The sequence below is a fragment of the Manis javanica genome, chromosome 2 (assembly GCF_040802235.1).
Source record: "Manis javanica isolate MJ-LG chromosome 2, MJ_LKY, whole genome shotgun sequence".
NCBI lineage: Eukaryota > Metazoa > Chordata > Mammalia > Pholidota > Manidae > Manis > Manis javanica.
This window is the reverse complement of record NC_133157.1, coordinates 224,238,505-224,256,971: the sequence shown is the minus strand read 5'-3', so window position 1 is coordinate 224,256,971 and position 18,467 is coordinate 224,238,505. Positions and strand designations below refer to the sequence as shown.

Sequence of the window (18,467 nt, the reverse complement as noted above, 5' to 3'; positions counted from 1 at the left end):
CATCAGTGGGCACAACAGGCAGCAACACTAAATATGATGTGCAGAGGACAGAGCAGTGGTTGCCAACAGGTTTGGGATGGGGAAAGAGTGTGATTAGAAGGCAACAGGGAGTTTCTGTGTTGACGGGACAGTGCTGTCTTGATTATGGTGTGGTTATATGCATCTAGATCTGTGATAAAGTTGCGTGTGCACACACACACACACTGTATATAAAAAGCGATGAAATCTGAAAATGGCCTGCAGTCTATTTAACAGTATGCAAATGTCAATTTCTCTATTTTTATACTGTACTTTCTCATGACTGTGATGGAAATTACTTGATTATATACATTTGTCAGAACTCACTGAACTGTACATTAAAATTGGTGATTTTTATTGTATGTAAAATTATACTTCAATAAAACAAATTTTAAAGTATGACAATATGTGTATATGTTATATGGGAAATGAGCAGTGCTTTGAAAAACTTTATAGAGAAAACACCATTTAAAATTATGAGTTAATGACTGAGTAGAAATTATCTAGGTCTAGGAAAGGAAAGGGGAGTTATGCAGAAAAATGTTAACTCAGCAGGCTTGGGCGGCTCAAATCCTGCACATTCCAAAGAAGGCCTGTGTTTATGACTGGCCCTTAGCCTCTCAGAAACTGAACTCCTGCAACATTCTATCTGATAAAGAGTGACTTTGCATACCTAAAACCTTGGACCACACTGTACCATTCTGACCAGATAATTTATTAGAACAATATAACTATGATGAACACCTGCTCTCTCTCCGGGGACTGGAGCTGGAATACCTGAGATCACACAGGTGTGTACGCCTAGAAGACTGGCCTCTAACAAAAACTTTAAACACTCAATCAGGAGTCCCATGTCAGTGACTCTTTGCACATGTCGTCACACGTCGCTATGGGAGAAATAAAGCATGTCCCTTACGACACCTAGAAGCTTCCTCTGGATTTTGTCCCATGTACCTTTTCCTTTTGCTGATTTTTCTCTACATCCTTTTGCTATAATAAATTATAGCCACAAGTATAATATCCTCAGAGTCCAATAAATCTATCTAATGAATGAATGAGCTTGAGAGTGGTTTGGGAGGCCCCTAATAAGACAGGAGTATTCCTACCAAAGTAAGAGTCTGTCAAAGGCCCTGAGATAGACTATAGGCAAATAAAATATCAACAGGAAAAAGTAAACTATTAGGATATAACCATTTCTGCCTTCCCATTTCTGAGGTTTTTTATACAGAATAGTATAAATAATGACAGATTACCTAAGTCCACAATAACATGAGTGCTTCTTGCATTATCAAAAATATTTAAGAATGGAAAAACAGAAGAAACGTACATTACTAATCTACTTAAGAAGGATAGAAAATGTAACTTCTATTAAGTCAGACTTAGACCTCTATTTTATTTCTTTGTAGAAAAGGACACCTTATGATTTCCACAATGAAAACATCAAGTTTTAAACTAGAATTTCCCATTTGGAGCTGCAATTTTAAAATATTTTAACTGACAGAACGTTTTAAAGGCTAAGAAAATACAGATAAATCAATTTCTGGAAATAGAATTAATATGAATAAAAACTTGTAAAAATAAAAAATTGTAATAAAAATAACAGAAAAATCAATCAACAAAAAACAGTATGCCCAGGATCTCACACATTTCTACAGGCAGTAAGTTTAGATTTTATACCACAGAATTAAGTCATGGATCTGCACTCAGTATCTTCTCCAACTTCTTCTTCTTACTGGCTTCTTTTTGTTAAATAAACCACTAATCACGTTACATTTAATGTTTTTTAGGAGAGAACAGGTGCGTATACTCAGTTTAAATCTTAAAATATTTGTTGGAAAAAAACAGTGCCAGATCCAGACATCTCAAGAGCTGAAACTTTCAACAGTGCCAAATGGTTTCTGTACAAGTTCGGCAACATCAACGCAAATTTAGCTAGTATGACAACTTCTTGACTAAACAAACATAGCCCTTCAGACTAATGCCACTGTTATTTGATTGATTATGATCAAATATACCTGCAACAAATGAAAGTTAGGAGAGATAAAGAAGAATAGATATCATATATTATAGGACAGGGAAAATTTGATTTCAGGGTAGAACATACTGTTCTTGCTTTATAATGAACCATTAGCTTTAGTACCAAAACTCCTGCCCTACAGTGAATGGAATTTTATAACAAGGTTCTTAGTTTATTTTTAGAGTGTGCTGATTAGAATTTTTCAGACTACTCTAAAATGGGTCAAAAAAATTTCATGCATCATTTGTGATTATCTCATATTGGTAGTCACATTTAGGACATCTTTAAATGAAACTATGTGCATCCATAGAATAATTTCCAATTAGTAACCTGACACTCAGTATATTCACTGACATGCTGTTTTCCTCATGATACCATCCAAAACAAGGATTAATAAAATTAAATTAATTTACTGTAAGTTCTCTGTCTCATGGGGTAGGAGTGGTGGCAGAGAGCACCTAAACAAGATTCTTTCATTTCTACCCTGCCTGATAAAAGAGCCAAAATAATGAAAATACTGATTTTTCTAAAACAGAAATAGTAACAGATAACATTCAGGAGTGCTCAGTATTCCCCTATCTAGATCTTCAGATTCCCACGTATGAAGTTCAACAAAATAATACTTCATAACACACACACATGGCAACAAGTCAGTGCAGGCCACCACCAACGGGTATAAAGCCCAGGGATTCCAGATGTTGTAACTGAAAATAGAGATATTAACTTTATATGTACTGATAAGGAATAAAAGGCAGAAAAATTAATAAATAATAAGTGCCATAAAACAAGACCTGACTGATTTTTTTAAAAGACTGGAGGATAAAGTTTAACAAAAAGTAAGTGAAAATTCAACAGCTGCACATCAAACTGGTCCCAGCTGAGGAGGAGAGCTTTTTATCTCTTATAACAGATTTATCTGAATCACAGACCCCAGAGGAACATGGAGCTGAAAACATGGAAGAGAAATTAATAGATATGGAGGCACAGATGAGAAGTACTAAGTAGATCTAAAGTGAAATCCCAGGAGGAGTAACAAATGGAGAAAAGGCAGTATCTGAATAGGTATCAAATAAGACATTTCCTGAATTGATGAAAAAGACATCAATCCATAGGTACAGGTTGTACACTGTAGATCAAGCAGGAAAAAGTAAGTGGAAATCTATACCTTACTGGCAATAAAACTACAAACACCAAAGACAAAAAAAGAGCCAAGCAGAGAGAAGAGACAGATCACCTACAGACAGACAGTATAAAAACCAACTTTTCAATGACCACAATAAAAATCAAACATCTGAGAGAACACATCTGCCTACCCTGACTTTTGTAAAAGGAAAAAAAGAATACTAATGACACAAAAGAGATGATCAACACAATTAACAATCTGGAACTCAGAAGAATTGATCGTGCTCTGCATGGAACAACTAGAGAAGATACATCTTCTTCACACAAAGCTGGAGCCCAAATCTCAGTATGTGTAAGACTGCAGACAACTTTCAACAAGTATGAAAAACTAGTATCAAATGAACTGTTCTCTATCCAGAAGTGAACCAAAAAGATACATTTTTCAATCCCCATGTGATCACTTCCATTTCTAGCCAATACAGTGGACCAACTGTCCTGACCAATCTGCTCACTGAAAACAACTGAAAATGCTGAATAAAACCTCTTCTTAAAAATCTTCTGGAATGCTCAGTGAGCTGGATAACAACGAAATTAAACTGAACTAAAAACCTACTCAGGCCCATGGCAGAACACAGAGGGCTCAGGAGAGAACTAGAGTCAGCCTTATCCTGAGGCCAGAGCCAACAAATACACACACGTTGTAAAACCTGATACCCAGAAACCAAAAGTAAGCAAGGGCACAACCAATATACAATTCAGGACAATGGTTACCTGCCTGGAGTGAGGGGTGGGATAGGTCACAGAGACAAGGACTAGGAAACATCAGGTATATGCTCTTCATCTGGGCAGTGGGTCATACGTACTCATTTTATTCTTAGGTGTAGTAAGTATCACACCTTACAAAAGGATGCATGTATCTGATAATACAGAATCTAAACAATTAAAAAGAATCAATGTCATTAAATTCTGAGTCCTTAAATATGGATTAATTTAGCTTGAAATTCAGTGAAAATATACATCTGCATATATGTATACATCTTATAAACTTGCATCAAGCAGTAAAGATTTTAAAAATTCTAGAGTGGGTGTCATTAAACTCAGAGGCCACTATAAAATAATTTACCTCTGAATTCAGTGAAAATTTCCATACTCAAGATCTTACAAAATATTTCAGCTGCATTCTCACTTACATAGACTTGGGCTATAAATAGATGAAGGGCTAAATTTTACTTTTATCTTTTCTTCCCCTTTGCTTGTATGCTGAAATAAGATAAAGTTCTTACTTCCTAACTGATTTTTCAACCTTGGAATTAAATCTGTTCCCAAGTTGGGTACTGCCTCGGTAGGATAACATATGGATCATCTCTAATGACTGCAGAATTTCTATACATGCACCAGGACAGGTTCTGCATGGACAGATTATCATAAGAATAACTTTTCAAATAAATATATAATTACCTGCCAAAGCAGCAAAGCAAAAATACTATTTTCAACACTTCCTTGTCAGATCAGGGTAAAAATAAAAATACATACATTTTTTCACACCCATGGGGTTATATACATGTTAAAACAGGACTTAATGTAATGCCTTCTGTTCTAGGAACAGAGCTGTACATCACTCATTTTGACGGATGTGAAACTCAGCAGAATTTAACAACCTATTACTGACAGACATTTGTGATGCTACCAGTTTTCTTTTGTCCCTGTAATGTTCCTGTGAACATCCTTGCACACACATATGCGTTGATCTTATTTCTTTAGGAAAAATCCCTAGAAACACAATTATTAGCTCAAATCATATGAAGTCATCAGCATACAACTCCTTTGTTCCAAAGCATATGGTTTAACAAAGTTGTCGATGCTGATGTTGCCGCATACGAGGCTGAAGGATGTAAACATCTACCAGGCTGAGTATATTTGTCAATTCACCAGTTCTAACGAATCACAGACTTTTCCTTCTCCCTCCCCTCCTGTGTAGCTTTTCTGCCTTGATGTCCCTCCTTAATGTCACTGTCACTTAAGCCTGAGACACCAGCATAGGTAAGCAGTGATATAGGCAATTAACATGGGAAAGGGCTGCCACTTTGACAGTGGTTGCATTTCTTTAAAATACAGGTACTTGGTAGAGTTTTACACAAATATATACAGTATGAAAGTAATTATTTGGACAGAGGTAATTTAAGTGATTTTAGAATATTTTCTGTACTTTCTAAAATGTACTATATGAATGGCAAAGGACATCATCAACAAAACAAAAAGGCATCCTACAGTATGGGAGAATATATTTGTAAATGACATATCCGACAAGGGGCTAACATCCAAAATATATAAAGAACTTACACGCCTCAACACCCAAAAAGCAAATAACCCGATTAACAAATGGACAGAGGATATGAAAAGACAGTTCTCCAAAGAAGAAAATCAGATGGCCAACAGACATATGAAAAGATGCTCCACATCACTAATCATCAGGGAAATGCAAATTAAAACCACAATGAGATACCACCTCACACCAGTAAGGATGGCCAGCATGTAAAAGACTAAGAAGAACAAATGCTGGCAAGAGTGCAGAGAAAGGGGAACCCTCCTACACTGCTGGTGGGAATGTAAGCTAGTTCAACCATTGTGGAAAGCAGTATGGAGGTTCCTCAAAAAACTAAAAATAGAAATACTATATGATCCCAGAATCCCACTCTTCGGAATTTACCCAAAGAATACAACTTCTCAGATTCAAAAAGACATATGCACCCCTATGTTTATCGCAGCACTATTTACAATAGCCAAGATATGGAAGCACCCTAAGTGTCCATCAGTAGATGAATGGATAAGGAAGATGTGGTACATATACACAATGGAATACTATTTGGCCATAAGAAGAAAACAAATCCTACCATTTGCAACAACATGGATGGAGTTGGAGGACATTACGCTCAGTGAAATAAGCCAGGCGGAGAAAGACAAGTGCCAAATGATTTCCCTCATTTGTGGAGCATAACAACAAAGCAAAACTGATGGAACAAAATGACAGCAGACTCAGAGACTCCAAGAATGAACCAGTGGTTACCAAAGGGGAGGGGTGTGGGAGGGCAGGTGGAGAGGGAGGGAGAAGGGGACTGAGGGGTGTTATGTTTAGTACACATGGTGTGGGGGATCACGGGGGGAACAGTGTAGCACAGAGAAAGCACATAGTGGATCTGTGGCATCTTACTACACTGATGGACAGTGACTGCATTGGGGTGTGGGTGGGGACTTGATAATATGGGTAAATGTAGCAACCACATTGTTTTTTCATCTGAAACCTTCATAAGAGTGTATATCAATCAGACCTTAATAAAAAATTTAAAATAAATAAATAAGTAAAAATAAAATGTACTGTATGATTCATCAATTCATAGGGTGAAGAAGAGAAACTGTAGAAATGGGTGAAAGCAGAAGGTAGGGTAGAGGGCTGGGAGGGCACAGAGAACAGTAGAAGAGACATGAATGATTCACACTGGGCAGCTTATATTTGTACCACGATATGCAATTAAATGGTAGACAATCTTATCTCATGTAATCAACATAATGATGCTACGGGATAGGTGTTACATATCTGTATTTCAGTAGATGAGACAATTAAGGGTGAAGAGGCTCAGCTAGGTGCCTGGAGTCACAGAGCTGTCAGACACAGAATAAATATGCTCCAGTACACGTGCTCATCACACTTCACATCCTCGTGGGTTTTACAAAGATTCCTCAGCTGAATTACACAGACTGCAGTGAGCTATGTCCCATTAGCAGGAAGACTCTGGGAACGCTGGCATGTGCAGCACTAGCTGCGAATCGTGAAGACAGAAGAGAAGTCTTCTGAGAGGACAACCTAGTAACAGCATGAGAAAAACACAGAGTTGCTGACTTCTAGGCTGGCCTAGAAATGATAAAAAGGAGTAACTGCGAGCTATTTTGGCCTGTATTATGCCTTCTGGAAATCACTGTCACTAAAGCAGCCACAGATTTCCTCAGTGGGTGGATTCTTTTCAAAGAAATGATGCCAATAGTGATACAGATCATGTACAAGAGAGAGACAGTATAAACATGTCAATTAACTGAAGTCTCCTGTCACCTCCTTCACCAAAATACAAAGCTCACGAGATTGCTGATGAGGTGCTCTCATGTAAATGAGCAGCTGATTACAAACTGGAAGCAGTTTTGCAATGAGTAGGCCTCCAACAATCTCAGCTGGCGTCTAGCAACATTCCCTTCTCCAATATAACTCCCTTTCCCACTGAACTCCATGTTACAGGAAATCTTCACAAGTTTCCACCAAGCCCCTTCCACTTCCTACAGAACTGTAACGTCACAGATGACAGAACAGGTCCAACAGCTGAAAACAGCTTCCTTCACTTCCTGCTCTCGCACTTTGGATCCTGTAAGCAGGAATATCCTGTTTCCTCACATAGGGAAATAAAACAATTTACCTTCTTACCACCTTTCTTCTGAATCTAAGCTGCTTTTTCTGTTTTCTTGACACCAGGGGCCTGGACTTGCACAACTGGCCTCTCTTCGTTTTCATCTCCATTTTGGTTGTCTGAGTTATAGTAAATCTACCCTTTAAATCTGCTTCCTACCAGTTACACCTTATATTTTTCTCATTTCTTGCCTAAATGGCTGAAGAGTCTCCTATACCTTGCCTGCAGCCTTCTTAGGACCCAGTCTACCCCTGGGTCTGCCGTCACAGCAGGTGGCCTTACCCAAAACAAACCATTCTGACCAAGACATCCACTAAGCCCTGAGTGGCTCCCATCAGCCTGCAGGAGAGGATCTAAGATCTCTTCATATGAGGTGGTCTTACCTCTCTCTCACCCATTTCTTCTCAAACTATTTTAGCTCAGATGTGAATGTACCACCCTTTCTAAAGTACATTTCTCCTCATCTGCAAAGGGGGAGCCCCCTTGGCTGCGAACCTCCAAGGGGCCAGCAGGCCTTCCTATGCGCACTCACAGCATCCGGGCCTGCTGGCAGCACAGACGGAACACAAAGCTCACTGCTCACAGGGTAGGCGCCACTAGCCTGACGACTCTGAAGGCACAGACTGTATCATTCAGTGCTGCATTCTTGATCCACAATAGAGATTTAATGAGTAGTTTTATTTAGACAAAAAACTGCTAAGTGCATTTAATTACAAAAGTGTATGTACAAATGCCTCTTTAATATTAAGTAAACATTTTTTTTGACACTCTTCACTAATAAGTGACATTTATTTGATCATACAATGGTGTTGGTTCATTCGTGCCACACATACTACTGCTTAAGTGATACTTTAAGGGGTAAAGAGCGCACTACTCTTAGTCATTCTGGCTTTATCATGCAGATGCTATTTAGGTTATATGGGTATAGCAGGCTCTGAGAACAAATTCTACATCTGACACATATGTTGCTATTAAGGCATGATAATAATACTTGAATTAAAGATACCACAATAATTGTGTCACTTAAAATTTACTGTCTCCAATGAAAGTAGTATCTTAAGATTTGGTCAAACATACAAAAATTCATCATTTCTCACTGGTTAAAAGATTCTCTCTGCCATACAGTCACAAATTCCTATTCTCCCAAAAGTCAGATTCAATGTAATTCTAGAAGAAAACCATGTAATGAATAGGAGTCAAGGAAATGAAGAAAACAGCATATTAGAGCGACCTTCTATACCTGTTGGTAGAAGAAATTCAGAGTTGGCTTGTCTTCAGTAAACTGGTTTAGAAATCCTTTTGGCAAATAACGAATTCTCAATTCATATCTAAAAAATAATTCACAAATAGAACAATTAGAAATAAGTAATTCTCTCAATTTATAGTCTGTAATTACAATATTATTTTGAGTGTAGCATAGCCAACTACTCTGAAATATTATCTAAAAAACAAGTTAAAATATAACCAATTAATTTTCCAATGTTGATTTTTTTATCTTTCAGCAAAGCAAGTGCCCACAAGTGTCTAGAGCTCAGTGACCGTACTAGGGGCTGAGGCACGATGAAAAGACCAGAAGGTGTCCGGTCAGTCCGACCAGTGCCGTTGGCAGAGCCACCTGACACCCGTCCCCATGGCTGACTTCACCTGCACCACACCCAACGGGCTCCTATGTCTGGCTTTTTTCATTCACCAATATGCTCGTGAAATTAATCAGTTTCTAGTAGCTGAAGTTCACTCATAGCTGAACACCCGAATATCTACCCATGTTACTGCTGGGGGCCATTTGACTTATTTCTACTTTCTGGCTATTAGGAATGACACTGCTATGAGCACTCGTTTCTTTTTCCTCTGATCATAAACAGTAATTTATTTGCTCGGGAAGCCAAGCTTGCAGAACCATCAAAACAAATTCCATCAGAACATCCTCCTGTACCCTTCCTGTTCTTGCTGCACGCACACACATGCAAGCACTCCTATGCATGGGTTCTGGGAAGCATGTGTCTGCACTTCTGCTGGGAATACAGGAAGGGGAACCACTGGGTCATACAGGCACACATTAGCTGTGGCCTGAATCGGTCAGGAAGCCCAAACAGGGTGCCCAGAGGCACCCCTGCCAGCAGCACGGGGTGTTCTGGCTCCTCTGTATCGTCACCTCCACTTGTTATTTTTGACTTTTTGATTTAGTCACTCTGATATTTACTGCAATAGTACACAGTGGTTTTAATTGGCATTTCCTTGATAAATAATCAATTTGGCATTACTTCACACAATGATGGCCATTTTGGGTACCTTCTCTTGTGAAGTGTTTGTTGACATTTTTGTCCTGTTTTCTACTGGGCCACCTGCCTTTCCCACCCCCACGGCGAATGACCTGTAGGCTTTCTTCATGTATTCTGGATGCGAGGCCTCGTTAGACCTAGGGGATACTCTCTTCCACTCTATGGATTGATTGCCTCTTACTCTCTTAATGATATCTTTAAAAAATTTTTTTTAATCTTTTTACTTTAGTTTTATCTTTTGAGGTAGAAAGTTCATTATTTTTATACAGTCCTATTCTTTTCCTTTTCAGTAAATTCTTTCAGTGTTTTATTTATAAAATATCTGGCTACTTAAGATCATAAAGACATCTATTTTTTCTAAAGTTTTTGTAACTGACTTTTACAAAATGTGACATGCTCACAAGGAAGAAAATACAGAGTAATGAATATGACTCTTTTGGTTCTGTTAAGGATGGAAAAAATGCAAGAGATACACACATGAGTTCTGCTGAGATTTTTGTGTCCATCTTATAAAAATACATAGGTGCTAAACAATTAGGTTCCATTTCACTTTTACTCTTAGAAGGAGTTTAATAACTTACTGCAGATGCTCTACTTTGTAATTATTTATAGAAGCAAAATATATTTCATTTATTTTAATTTAGAACTTACCAGGCACTTTATGTGCACTATTTCTCTTAATCAACATAATAATCAGAGAACAGAGGTATAGTTATTTGCATTTAGAAGATGAGGAAAATGATGTTCAGCAAGATTAAGAATCAGTTCCAAGGCTGTTCCAGAATCACACAGCAGCATCACACAGGACACAGGATGCTTTCAGTACTAATGGTAGAGAAACAGGTAGAAAGTCAACATGTGGCATCTGGCCCCACGCCTGGGACTCTAACACCCAGCACAGTGCCAGTGATGCTGGTGATGACACCACCCTCAGGACATCAGCACGTGAAAGGCTGGGATAGGATGACTCCTTTCAATCAGCAACAGCCCTACGAGACGCAGAAAGAATGTGGCTCTGGATCAAAACCCCCTAGGCTGGAATCCTCCATTACATACTCACTGTGTTGAGCCTCAATTTCCTCACGATGTTGTTGGGAAATAAAAATGAGTTTCTAAATGCCTAGAACAGCCACTGGTACATTACAGTAATGGTCACTAAGAGTTATTTAATACTTCAGTAATTACTCAACAATTATTTATTTCAGTACTGATTCCATAGCAGGTACATTTCTACGGGTCAGTGAATAATGCAGGCCTAGTGCTGGCCCTACACAAGTAAACCAAACAGCAAATATACAAATATCTCTTAGGTGGTGGTAAATGTTATAAAAAAGCAAATAAGCAAGGTAAAGGGAATAAGGAAGTTGTACAGTATTACTTCATAAAGGGCAGGTGGTGAAGGACTCTGATCCAGTGGTGTGTAAAGGATTGAGGAAGGGAGTTATGCACTTATGTGCAGGGAAAAGGGTTCAGATTAGATGGAAAAGACCGTATAAAGGATGAGGCTGGAAGACACTTGGGGTGCCAAATGCACAAGAGCCCCTGAGCAAGGGCAGTGAGTAGAAGGGCTTCATTCAGAGAGAGCTGGAATCAGCAGGTGGCAGACCACAGAGGGCCTACATGGTATGACTGTGGAGCTCGTTGTCAGTGAGAAGGGAGGCCACTGGAGCACTGTGAGTGGAGCAGTGTCACCACACGATGTGCATTTCTAAGGATTAGTCAGATGACACTATGCAGAACAGAGAACAGAGGCTAAAGGAAGAAGGAGGTGTGCAACCCTGTGAGCAGGAATCATGACCAGGCTGACATTCCACTCCATTTTTGTTGATGGAGAAAAAGCTCTGGGAATCATGTAATAAAGCCAACCAAAGTCCCATGGGAATTAAGAGGTAGTCATGGGAGTCCTCTGCAAGCACATGCCTGAATCAAAGAGCAGAACAGAAACTAAGAGAAGGCACCTCTGGCTTAAAAACAGAGCAGAAAACAAACTGATCTTGCTTCTGGTGGAGGCAGGCAGGTCTTTAGATACTGCTAAGGATTTGGGGCTCTGCTTCAACCCACCATGGTCTAACATATTTCCCCTCCCAGCTCCACTGAAACTCTGCTCAAGTCGCCTCAGTCAAGCCCAGTTCATCATGTCACCTCAGTCCCTAACCCACAGCACCCAGCTCCACAGCCCACTGGCCCAGGAGTGCTGACGCCCCCACTGCCCCTACTCTTTCATGAAGCTTGCCCGGTTCCTCTCACTTTGGTCACTATTCCGAGAGCCTGCTGCATCCTGGCACACATTTCCACTTCTCTGCTATACGCGCCCCATACATTCCTGAACAGCAGCTGGATGCAACACCCCCACCACCCTTTTGCTTCTGCTCCTGTTAGTGACACTGACCTCCAACCCCAGCCTTACCACCAGTGATGAGCACCAAGACGCCCACAAACTAACCAACTGATGGTGGAAGGAGAAGGAAAAGATGGAGGTGTTTTTGAAAAGTTTAAATGGGTGAAGAATTGATAACCCCGACACAGAGAAGGGTTAGCTGGCCACTTTGTGTGTAGTGAAATAAAGTACAGCTTCAAGAAACAACACAGACCCTCCTAAATAATGTGATGTGGATGGCTCTTTCTTAAAATAGACTTTAAATTTTAAAAACCTAGAAGAAGGGGAATAGAAGTTTATCATTTGGCAAAAAAGACTCATCAATGATGCTGAGGTTAGTGGTGAAAATACAATGAGAAACAGGGTATCGGCATAGTTTCAGGATACCCCTCAGAGGCCATTTCTCAGTTACAAAGGGGAAAAACAGAAACTTACAGTGGAGAAACCTACACACCACCTTAACCACATGACCCAAGTTAAAACCACAGTAAAGTGAGTCATAGTGTCATTAGGGACTTCCTGGTAAAGTGCAGTGAGGAGACACATCTTGGCTATGGGATTCTTGCCAGAAAGGCAAAACCTCAACACAACCACAAAAAACAATACCAGACAACCCAAATTGAGTGACAAGGTACAAAGAACCAGCCAGTATTCTTCAAAAAGTGTCACAGTCACGAAGAACAAAGACAGCCTGAGAAACTGTCCCGGATTAGATAAGACCTAGGAGGCCCGACAGAGAGCAGCAACATGGAATTCTGGACTGGGTCCCAGACCAGAAAAGGTGGGACAACTGAGTGGGACAACTGGAACATTTGAATAGTGTCTATAGATTAACTGTAGTATCGTATCAGTGCTAATTTCCTGGCTTCAATAACTGTACTACATTTACGTAAGATTTTAACATTTAGGGAAGCTACACAGGACTTTGTGTATCATTTTTGCAACCTTTGATACATATTGAGAATAAAGAGAAATTCCTGTATTCCTAAGACTGACTGTCCTGCAGCTGTGGTAACAAATACCCACCAGCACCAGTTTCGAACCAGCTTGTCACACATCAGCTGTACAGCCACAGCCTTACTCACCTTTGTACTGCTGGTATTTGGAGCAGAAGCAGCCAGTGAAAGTTTAAATTAATAAACCAGCCAATTTGGAAGTCTATCCTGTTTCTTAAAGATGTCATTTCCAAACTTGTCAGAATGTTCCTGTTTTACTGTCTTACTGCTAGAAATTTTCTTAAGAAGCCTTGTTGAATTCGGTATTATACTAAAAGACTGGCTTTTCAAATTAAGGTGTATTTCTATGGAGTGTCACTTCAAGATAAATAAAAAACTGTGTCAAAATACACCTAAAACTTCCTAAACTATCATTATTCATTTTCTTTTGTCGTCTTTGAAAAAAGACACCTTTCCTCTAGACCAAAGACTTCTTTCTGCAAAGCTCTGGGGGGCGATCTCTTTGCAGAGTGAGGGGCTGCTGAGCGGCACAGGGCAGAGAGGTGCGCGGCTGACTGCAAGCCGCATCTCGACAGCGAGAAGGGTTTTCTTGTTCCCTTGCTCTGTCAAAACTCCACGGCACTTTCTCAAATGTCGAGACCTGGCCCTCAAAGCCCTGAACACAATACCTGAGCAGATTGGGGCTTTTCCCCAAACACTCTCCCAGCCTGATGATATCTGATTAACCCATTCAGACACCAAACCCCATGTAGGTGATCCCAGATAACTAAAATTTAGTTACCAAGATTTGGTTAACTAGAATTTAGTTATCTAAGTTTGAACCTGAAAAGCTTAAATCTGTTTGATGAAAATCTCTCAAAACTGTAGAAAGAAAGCACCAAGTCTGTGGACTACATTTTCAGTATGCCACCCGAACAAGCTGTATGACCTCAGGAGTCACTAAGCCACTCTAAACCACAGCTTCCTCACAAGTCAAAAGGCAAGGGAGAGTACCTACTTGACAGGACTATCTTAATTTGATAAAATATGTCAAGTGCTTATTTGTCAGCACAATGTCTCCTCACAGTCAGCAGCCCAGGGAAATACGGAGCACTGGCACTAACATAAACCAGTATTGTTCAGCTCTTAGTGGGATGTAAGTTACTACAGCATCATATTGTTTTGCCTCTTGGCTTATTTTACAATCATTACCACTGATGCAATTCTCACATAAACATGTCTTACTGGGTGCCTACTGCCAGGCACGTCTAGAAACCAGGAATAGAGCAGTGGGTAAGACAAAGTCCCTACAGCAGAAAGACTGTATCAGGTAGGCAGTGGGATCTAGAGACAGAATGGCCAGAGAAGGCCATGGGGAAGAAGAGACCGTGGGACTCTTGTCGTGAATGGAGGGAGGGCCAAGCCTGCTGGAAATGGCAGAGGAGCACACTTGGCGGAGTCACAGAAGCTCAGAGGCCCCAGGGAGCAATATGCGTGGCTCGTTCGAGAACCAGTAAGAGAGCCAGTACACGCAGGGTCAGGCAAGCGGCAAGTTCTAAAAGATGAAGGCAGAAACAGATGGGAGATGGAGGGCTGCACTCTTCAGTGTCGAGAGAGCTGGCAGCAAAGCAGAGGTCATCAAAGCAGATCCCTGCCCAAGTACCCATGAAAACAGAAAACTGAATTTTCAAAGGGAAAGTCACTAGAATGGAGGAAGGGGAGGAAAAGCAGAAGGAGATAAGGACTGAGAGGTAATCAAAAACTTTGGGACCAGCTCTGAGTAATGAGGAGCTACTGGAAGTTTCTGAGCAGAAGCCATGGACACATTTCATTGGATGTTTACATCTCAAAAGCTCCATGAGCACATCTTGTGAGCTCCTCCTTAAAAACCCACCCCCGTATGGCTGCTTCTCACTCCTATTTCTGCTTCCCATGTCTACCATCTCTTATGGTTTTGGCCTGGGTTATCACAGGAACTTGTTTATTGGTTTGCTGTTTGTATGCAATTAAAGTGTGAATTTAATGCCAAATGCAGGTCTAGAGCGAGAGAAAGAGGTCACTGGAACAGCCCAAAATGTAAAGGCTAAGCGAGGAGCAGACAGGAGAAGAACCTCCAACGGAGAGGCGTCTGGTATCCAGGAGGCTAAGTGAAGGAAGGATTTAGATGGGAGGGAGTGACTGGCTGCTCAGCTACTGAAGAGAGGGGGCTGGAGGACAAAGAGCCCAGTGGATGTTCAGAATAAAGCATTCAGGCCCGTCCCTCAGCGAGCTCGGTGCTTACTTTCAACCATGAGTTATTTGGGAATGTGTTTTTAAACTGATTAATATACTGCTATGTGCAGGCATCTACATGTCTACATTAGAATTACATAATTTAAAAATGGTTTACTGTTGTTTGTATGTTTTAATTATTGAGAGGTAAGTTTTATTATTTTTGCTTTATACAGTTTGAGGAGTGTCTTTAGGAATTTAAAAGTCTAAGAATTATATCTATTTCTATCCTTCCTACAATATTGGTGAAATGAAACTCAATTTATTATGAAGTTGCCCTCTGTATCTGCAATAATGCTTTTCTGCCTTAGAAGGCATTTTTAGGCATTTGAGGATATTAATAGAGCAATACCAATCCCTCTCACCCCTGGTTAGTGGGTAGTGAAATTCTTTTAACTATTTCTCCATCTGAAGTAGAACAGAACAGAACAACGCCAAGAGAGGATCTCAGATTTTAGTGTTAAACAGTAAGGCTGAGTGTGGTTTTGTGTAATATTTATACAGGCCTCAAATACAAAGAGTTCTGAGATAGACACATGTGTATGTGTGTACTGGATCTTCAGGTAAAATATATTCTTCCTATAAGTCAAATGAAAATGTCTGAACACCGCTGTTGTAGATCTCTCTGATAAAGAGCAGATAGTTGGAATAATTTTTTTAATCACACACTGATAATCTCTGACCATTCACTGTTTGTATATCTGCAGTTATTTCTAAGCCCTTGTCTGTAACCTCTAGTGATCCTGTTTTCCCAGGCTTTCTTGGCCTCCATTTCTTGCCTTCTTTAGGTTATGCATTTCTCTATACCTACTGACCCATCTATTGTTTAAATTATAAAATCTACTTCTAATGTGTTAGCTGTTGCCCTAATATATAATTTTAAAGCTTAGCTGAGACGGATTCAGCTCTACCTCTCTTCCAACATGCTGCCAATATTTGATCTCTACTTTTGTAATAAAAAAATCAGTTATCATCCTTCTGTTTTTAGAGCCAATATCTCTTCAGATCTGCTCAGGTTTTTGGCTAGCATGCCTTCCTGCACCGAAACAAACCCTCCTTCAGAAATCATTTTCCTATTTCCTGAAGTATATTTGTAGGAGGTGCCTGTGGTGGCAACCTGTGAGGAAAACATGTCTAGATCATTCTGTTCTTGAATGGTAATTTAACTGAGCAAACACAGGTTGCCAGTCACTTTTTCTCTTCACTTTGAACATCAACCCACTATTTTCTTATCATCTGTTCTTGCTGCATATTAGTCTGAATTTTTCTTTGGTTGCTTTTATCACCATCTCTTTTTCTTTTGTACACTATTTTACTATAATCTGCCAAATAAAACAAAATTATGGAGGTTATTAGTCCTGCTTGGGATTTTATGTTAATCCTCTATTTGAGGACTCATGTCATTGATTCTAGAAAATCCTCAGCCATGATTTCTTTGGATTATATCCTCTTCCTCATTCTTTTTAATCTCTTCTTCAAAGTTCCTATCAGAAATGGGCTGACATTCTCATTCATCATGTTATATAAACTTGATTTCATATTTTCTATCTGTTCATCTCTCTGTGCTATATTCTGGGAAAATATTCTCAGATCCACATTCCTGTTTACTAATTTTTTAGCTGTATCTAATCTGCTGTTTTATCTATCCAGTGATTTCTAGAACTTGTTTGGTTCTTTTTCAAAGCTATTTGGTTATTTTCAAGTGTCCTGTCCTTTCTGACACCTAAAATTGCCTCTCCTTTTAAGTACAGAACAATCAGTATTAACCCTCACACTCCTGAAAATATCACATGCATCAACTGTATCTCTCCTTCATCACTTCCACCTACTATCCAAGCAACCTCAGCTAATCTTACAAGCCTAGCTACATTCTGTTTCTAACATTACATGAGCCCTACTGAGATGGACATGTTGAGTATGAGGTCAGACAGCTAGATTAAAGTCAAAGCCGTGTCACACACTATCTGTGTGAATGCAACCTTAACCGATTTTGCTGAGCCTCAGTTTCCAACTACGAAATAGGGATAACAGTCATCTTTATCTCATGAAGTTTAGGGAGAATTAAATGAAATACACAAATTCCACCTATGCCAATTATAAACAGCAGGGACATCACCTGGCTCTTACAGCCACTCAGCGATGGAGATGCCTCAACAGGGTCTTCATCACCTGCGTTAGTATCACAGCAGGATCTGCACCACCCTTCAGGTGAGCAGGGTCAGCCTGTGTGACCCTGTCCACTTGACTCAGGCTAAATTTATTGTATTTTTAAGGATTCAGGCTCCATGAAGTGAAGAAGTGTCTACTCAATTTTACTTGAAATAAGGTAAAAGAGACTGGCTTAAAAGAACATAAAGAAAGCTCCTACACTCAGATGCTTACATTCAATAAATATTGTATTGAACGCTAAGACTATCATTAAAATGAAATGTGTCTCTGACATGTCTACATAATTAAGAATAGAAGCATGTTAAGTAAAAATACCTACTGGTATTTTAAACAAACTTTTAGATACTCTTATTTTTTAAACACTTAATTGATTAACTGGCTAAATCGCTGGAGGTCAAATTTTCACTAGCCATTGATGCAACCCAATCAAATTACTTCTTCATGCAATATTTTGTTAGCTCTGTTTGAGCTATTTGATAAATCTAAAAATACAAGTATATTTCCTTGCTGAACTCTTCAACTGGGACAAGATTATTTTCAACTAGAGATTTATTAACCCAAACATTTTGCTGGGAAGTGACTGGTGGTTACCATGGGGGAAGGGTTGGGGTGGGTGGACGGGATGAGGGGGATAAAGGGACACAAAAATTCTCAGTTGTAATAGAAGTTGGTCACAGGGATGGTAGTACAGTATGGAGAATACAGCCAATGATTCTGTAACATCTTGCTGTGTTGACAGATAGTAGCCACACTAGAGGGGGTGAGGATTTAATAATGTGGGTAACTGGTGAACAACTGTGTTATATATCTAAAACCAATATAAGATTGTAT

At 39.6% G+C, this 18,467-nt stretch overlaps 1 protein-coding gene across 13 annotated transcripts in view; it reads right to left on the bottom strand.

Moving 5' to 3' along the window:
• Positions 1–18,467, bottom strand: part of PTK2 (protein tyrosine kinase 2) — a 299,782-nt gene that overhangs the window by 159,742 nt on the left and 121,573 nt on the right. For all 13 annotated transcript variants that reach the window (XM_073230260.1, XM_073230262.1, XM_073230268.1 and 10 more), the window contains one exon: positions 8,846–8,933. In XM_073230260.1, coding sequence (XP_073086361.1) covers positions 8,846–8,933 — 88 coding nt within the window. The remainder of the gene's footprint in view (positions 1–8,845; positions 8,934–18,467) is intronic.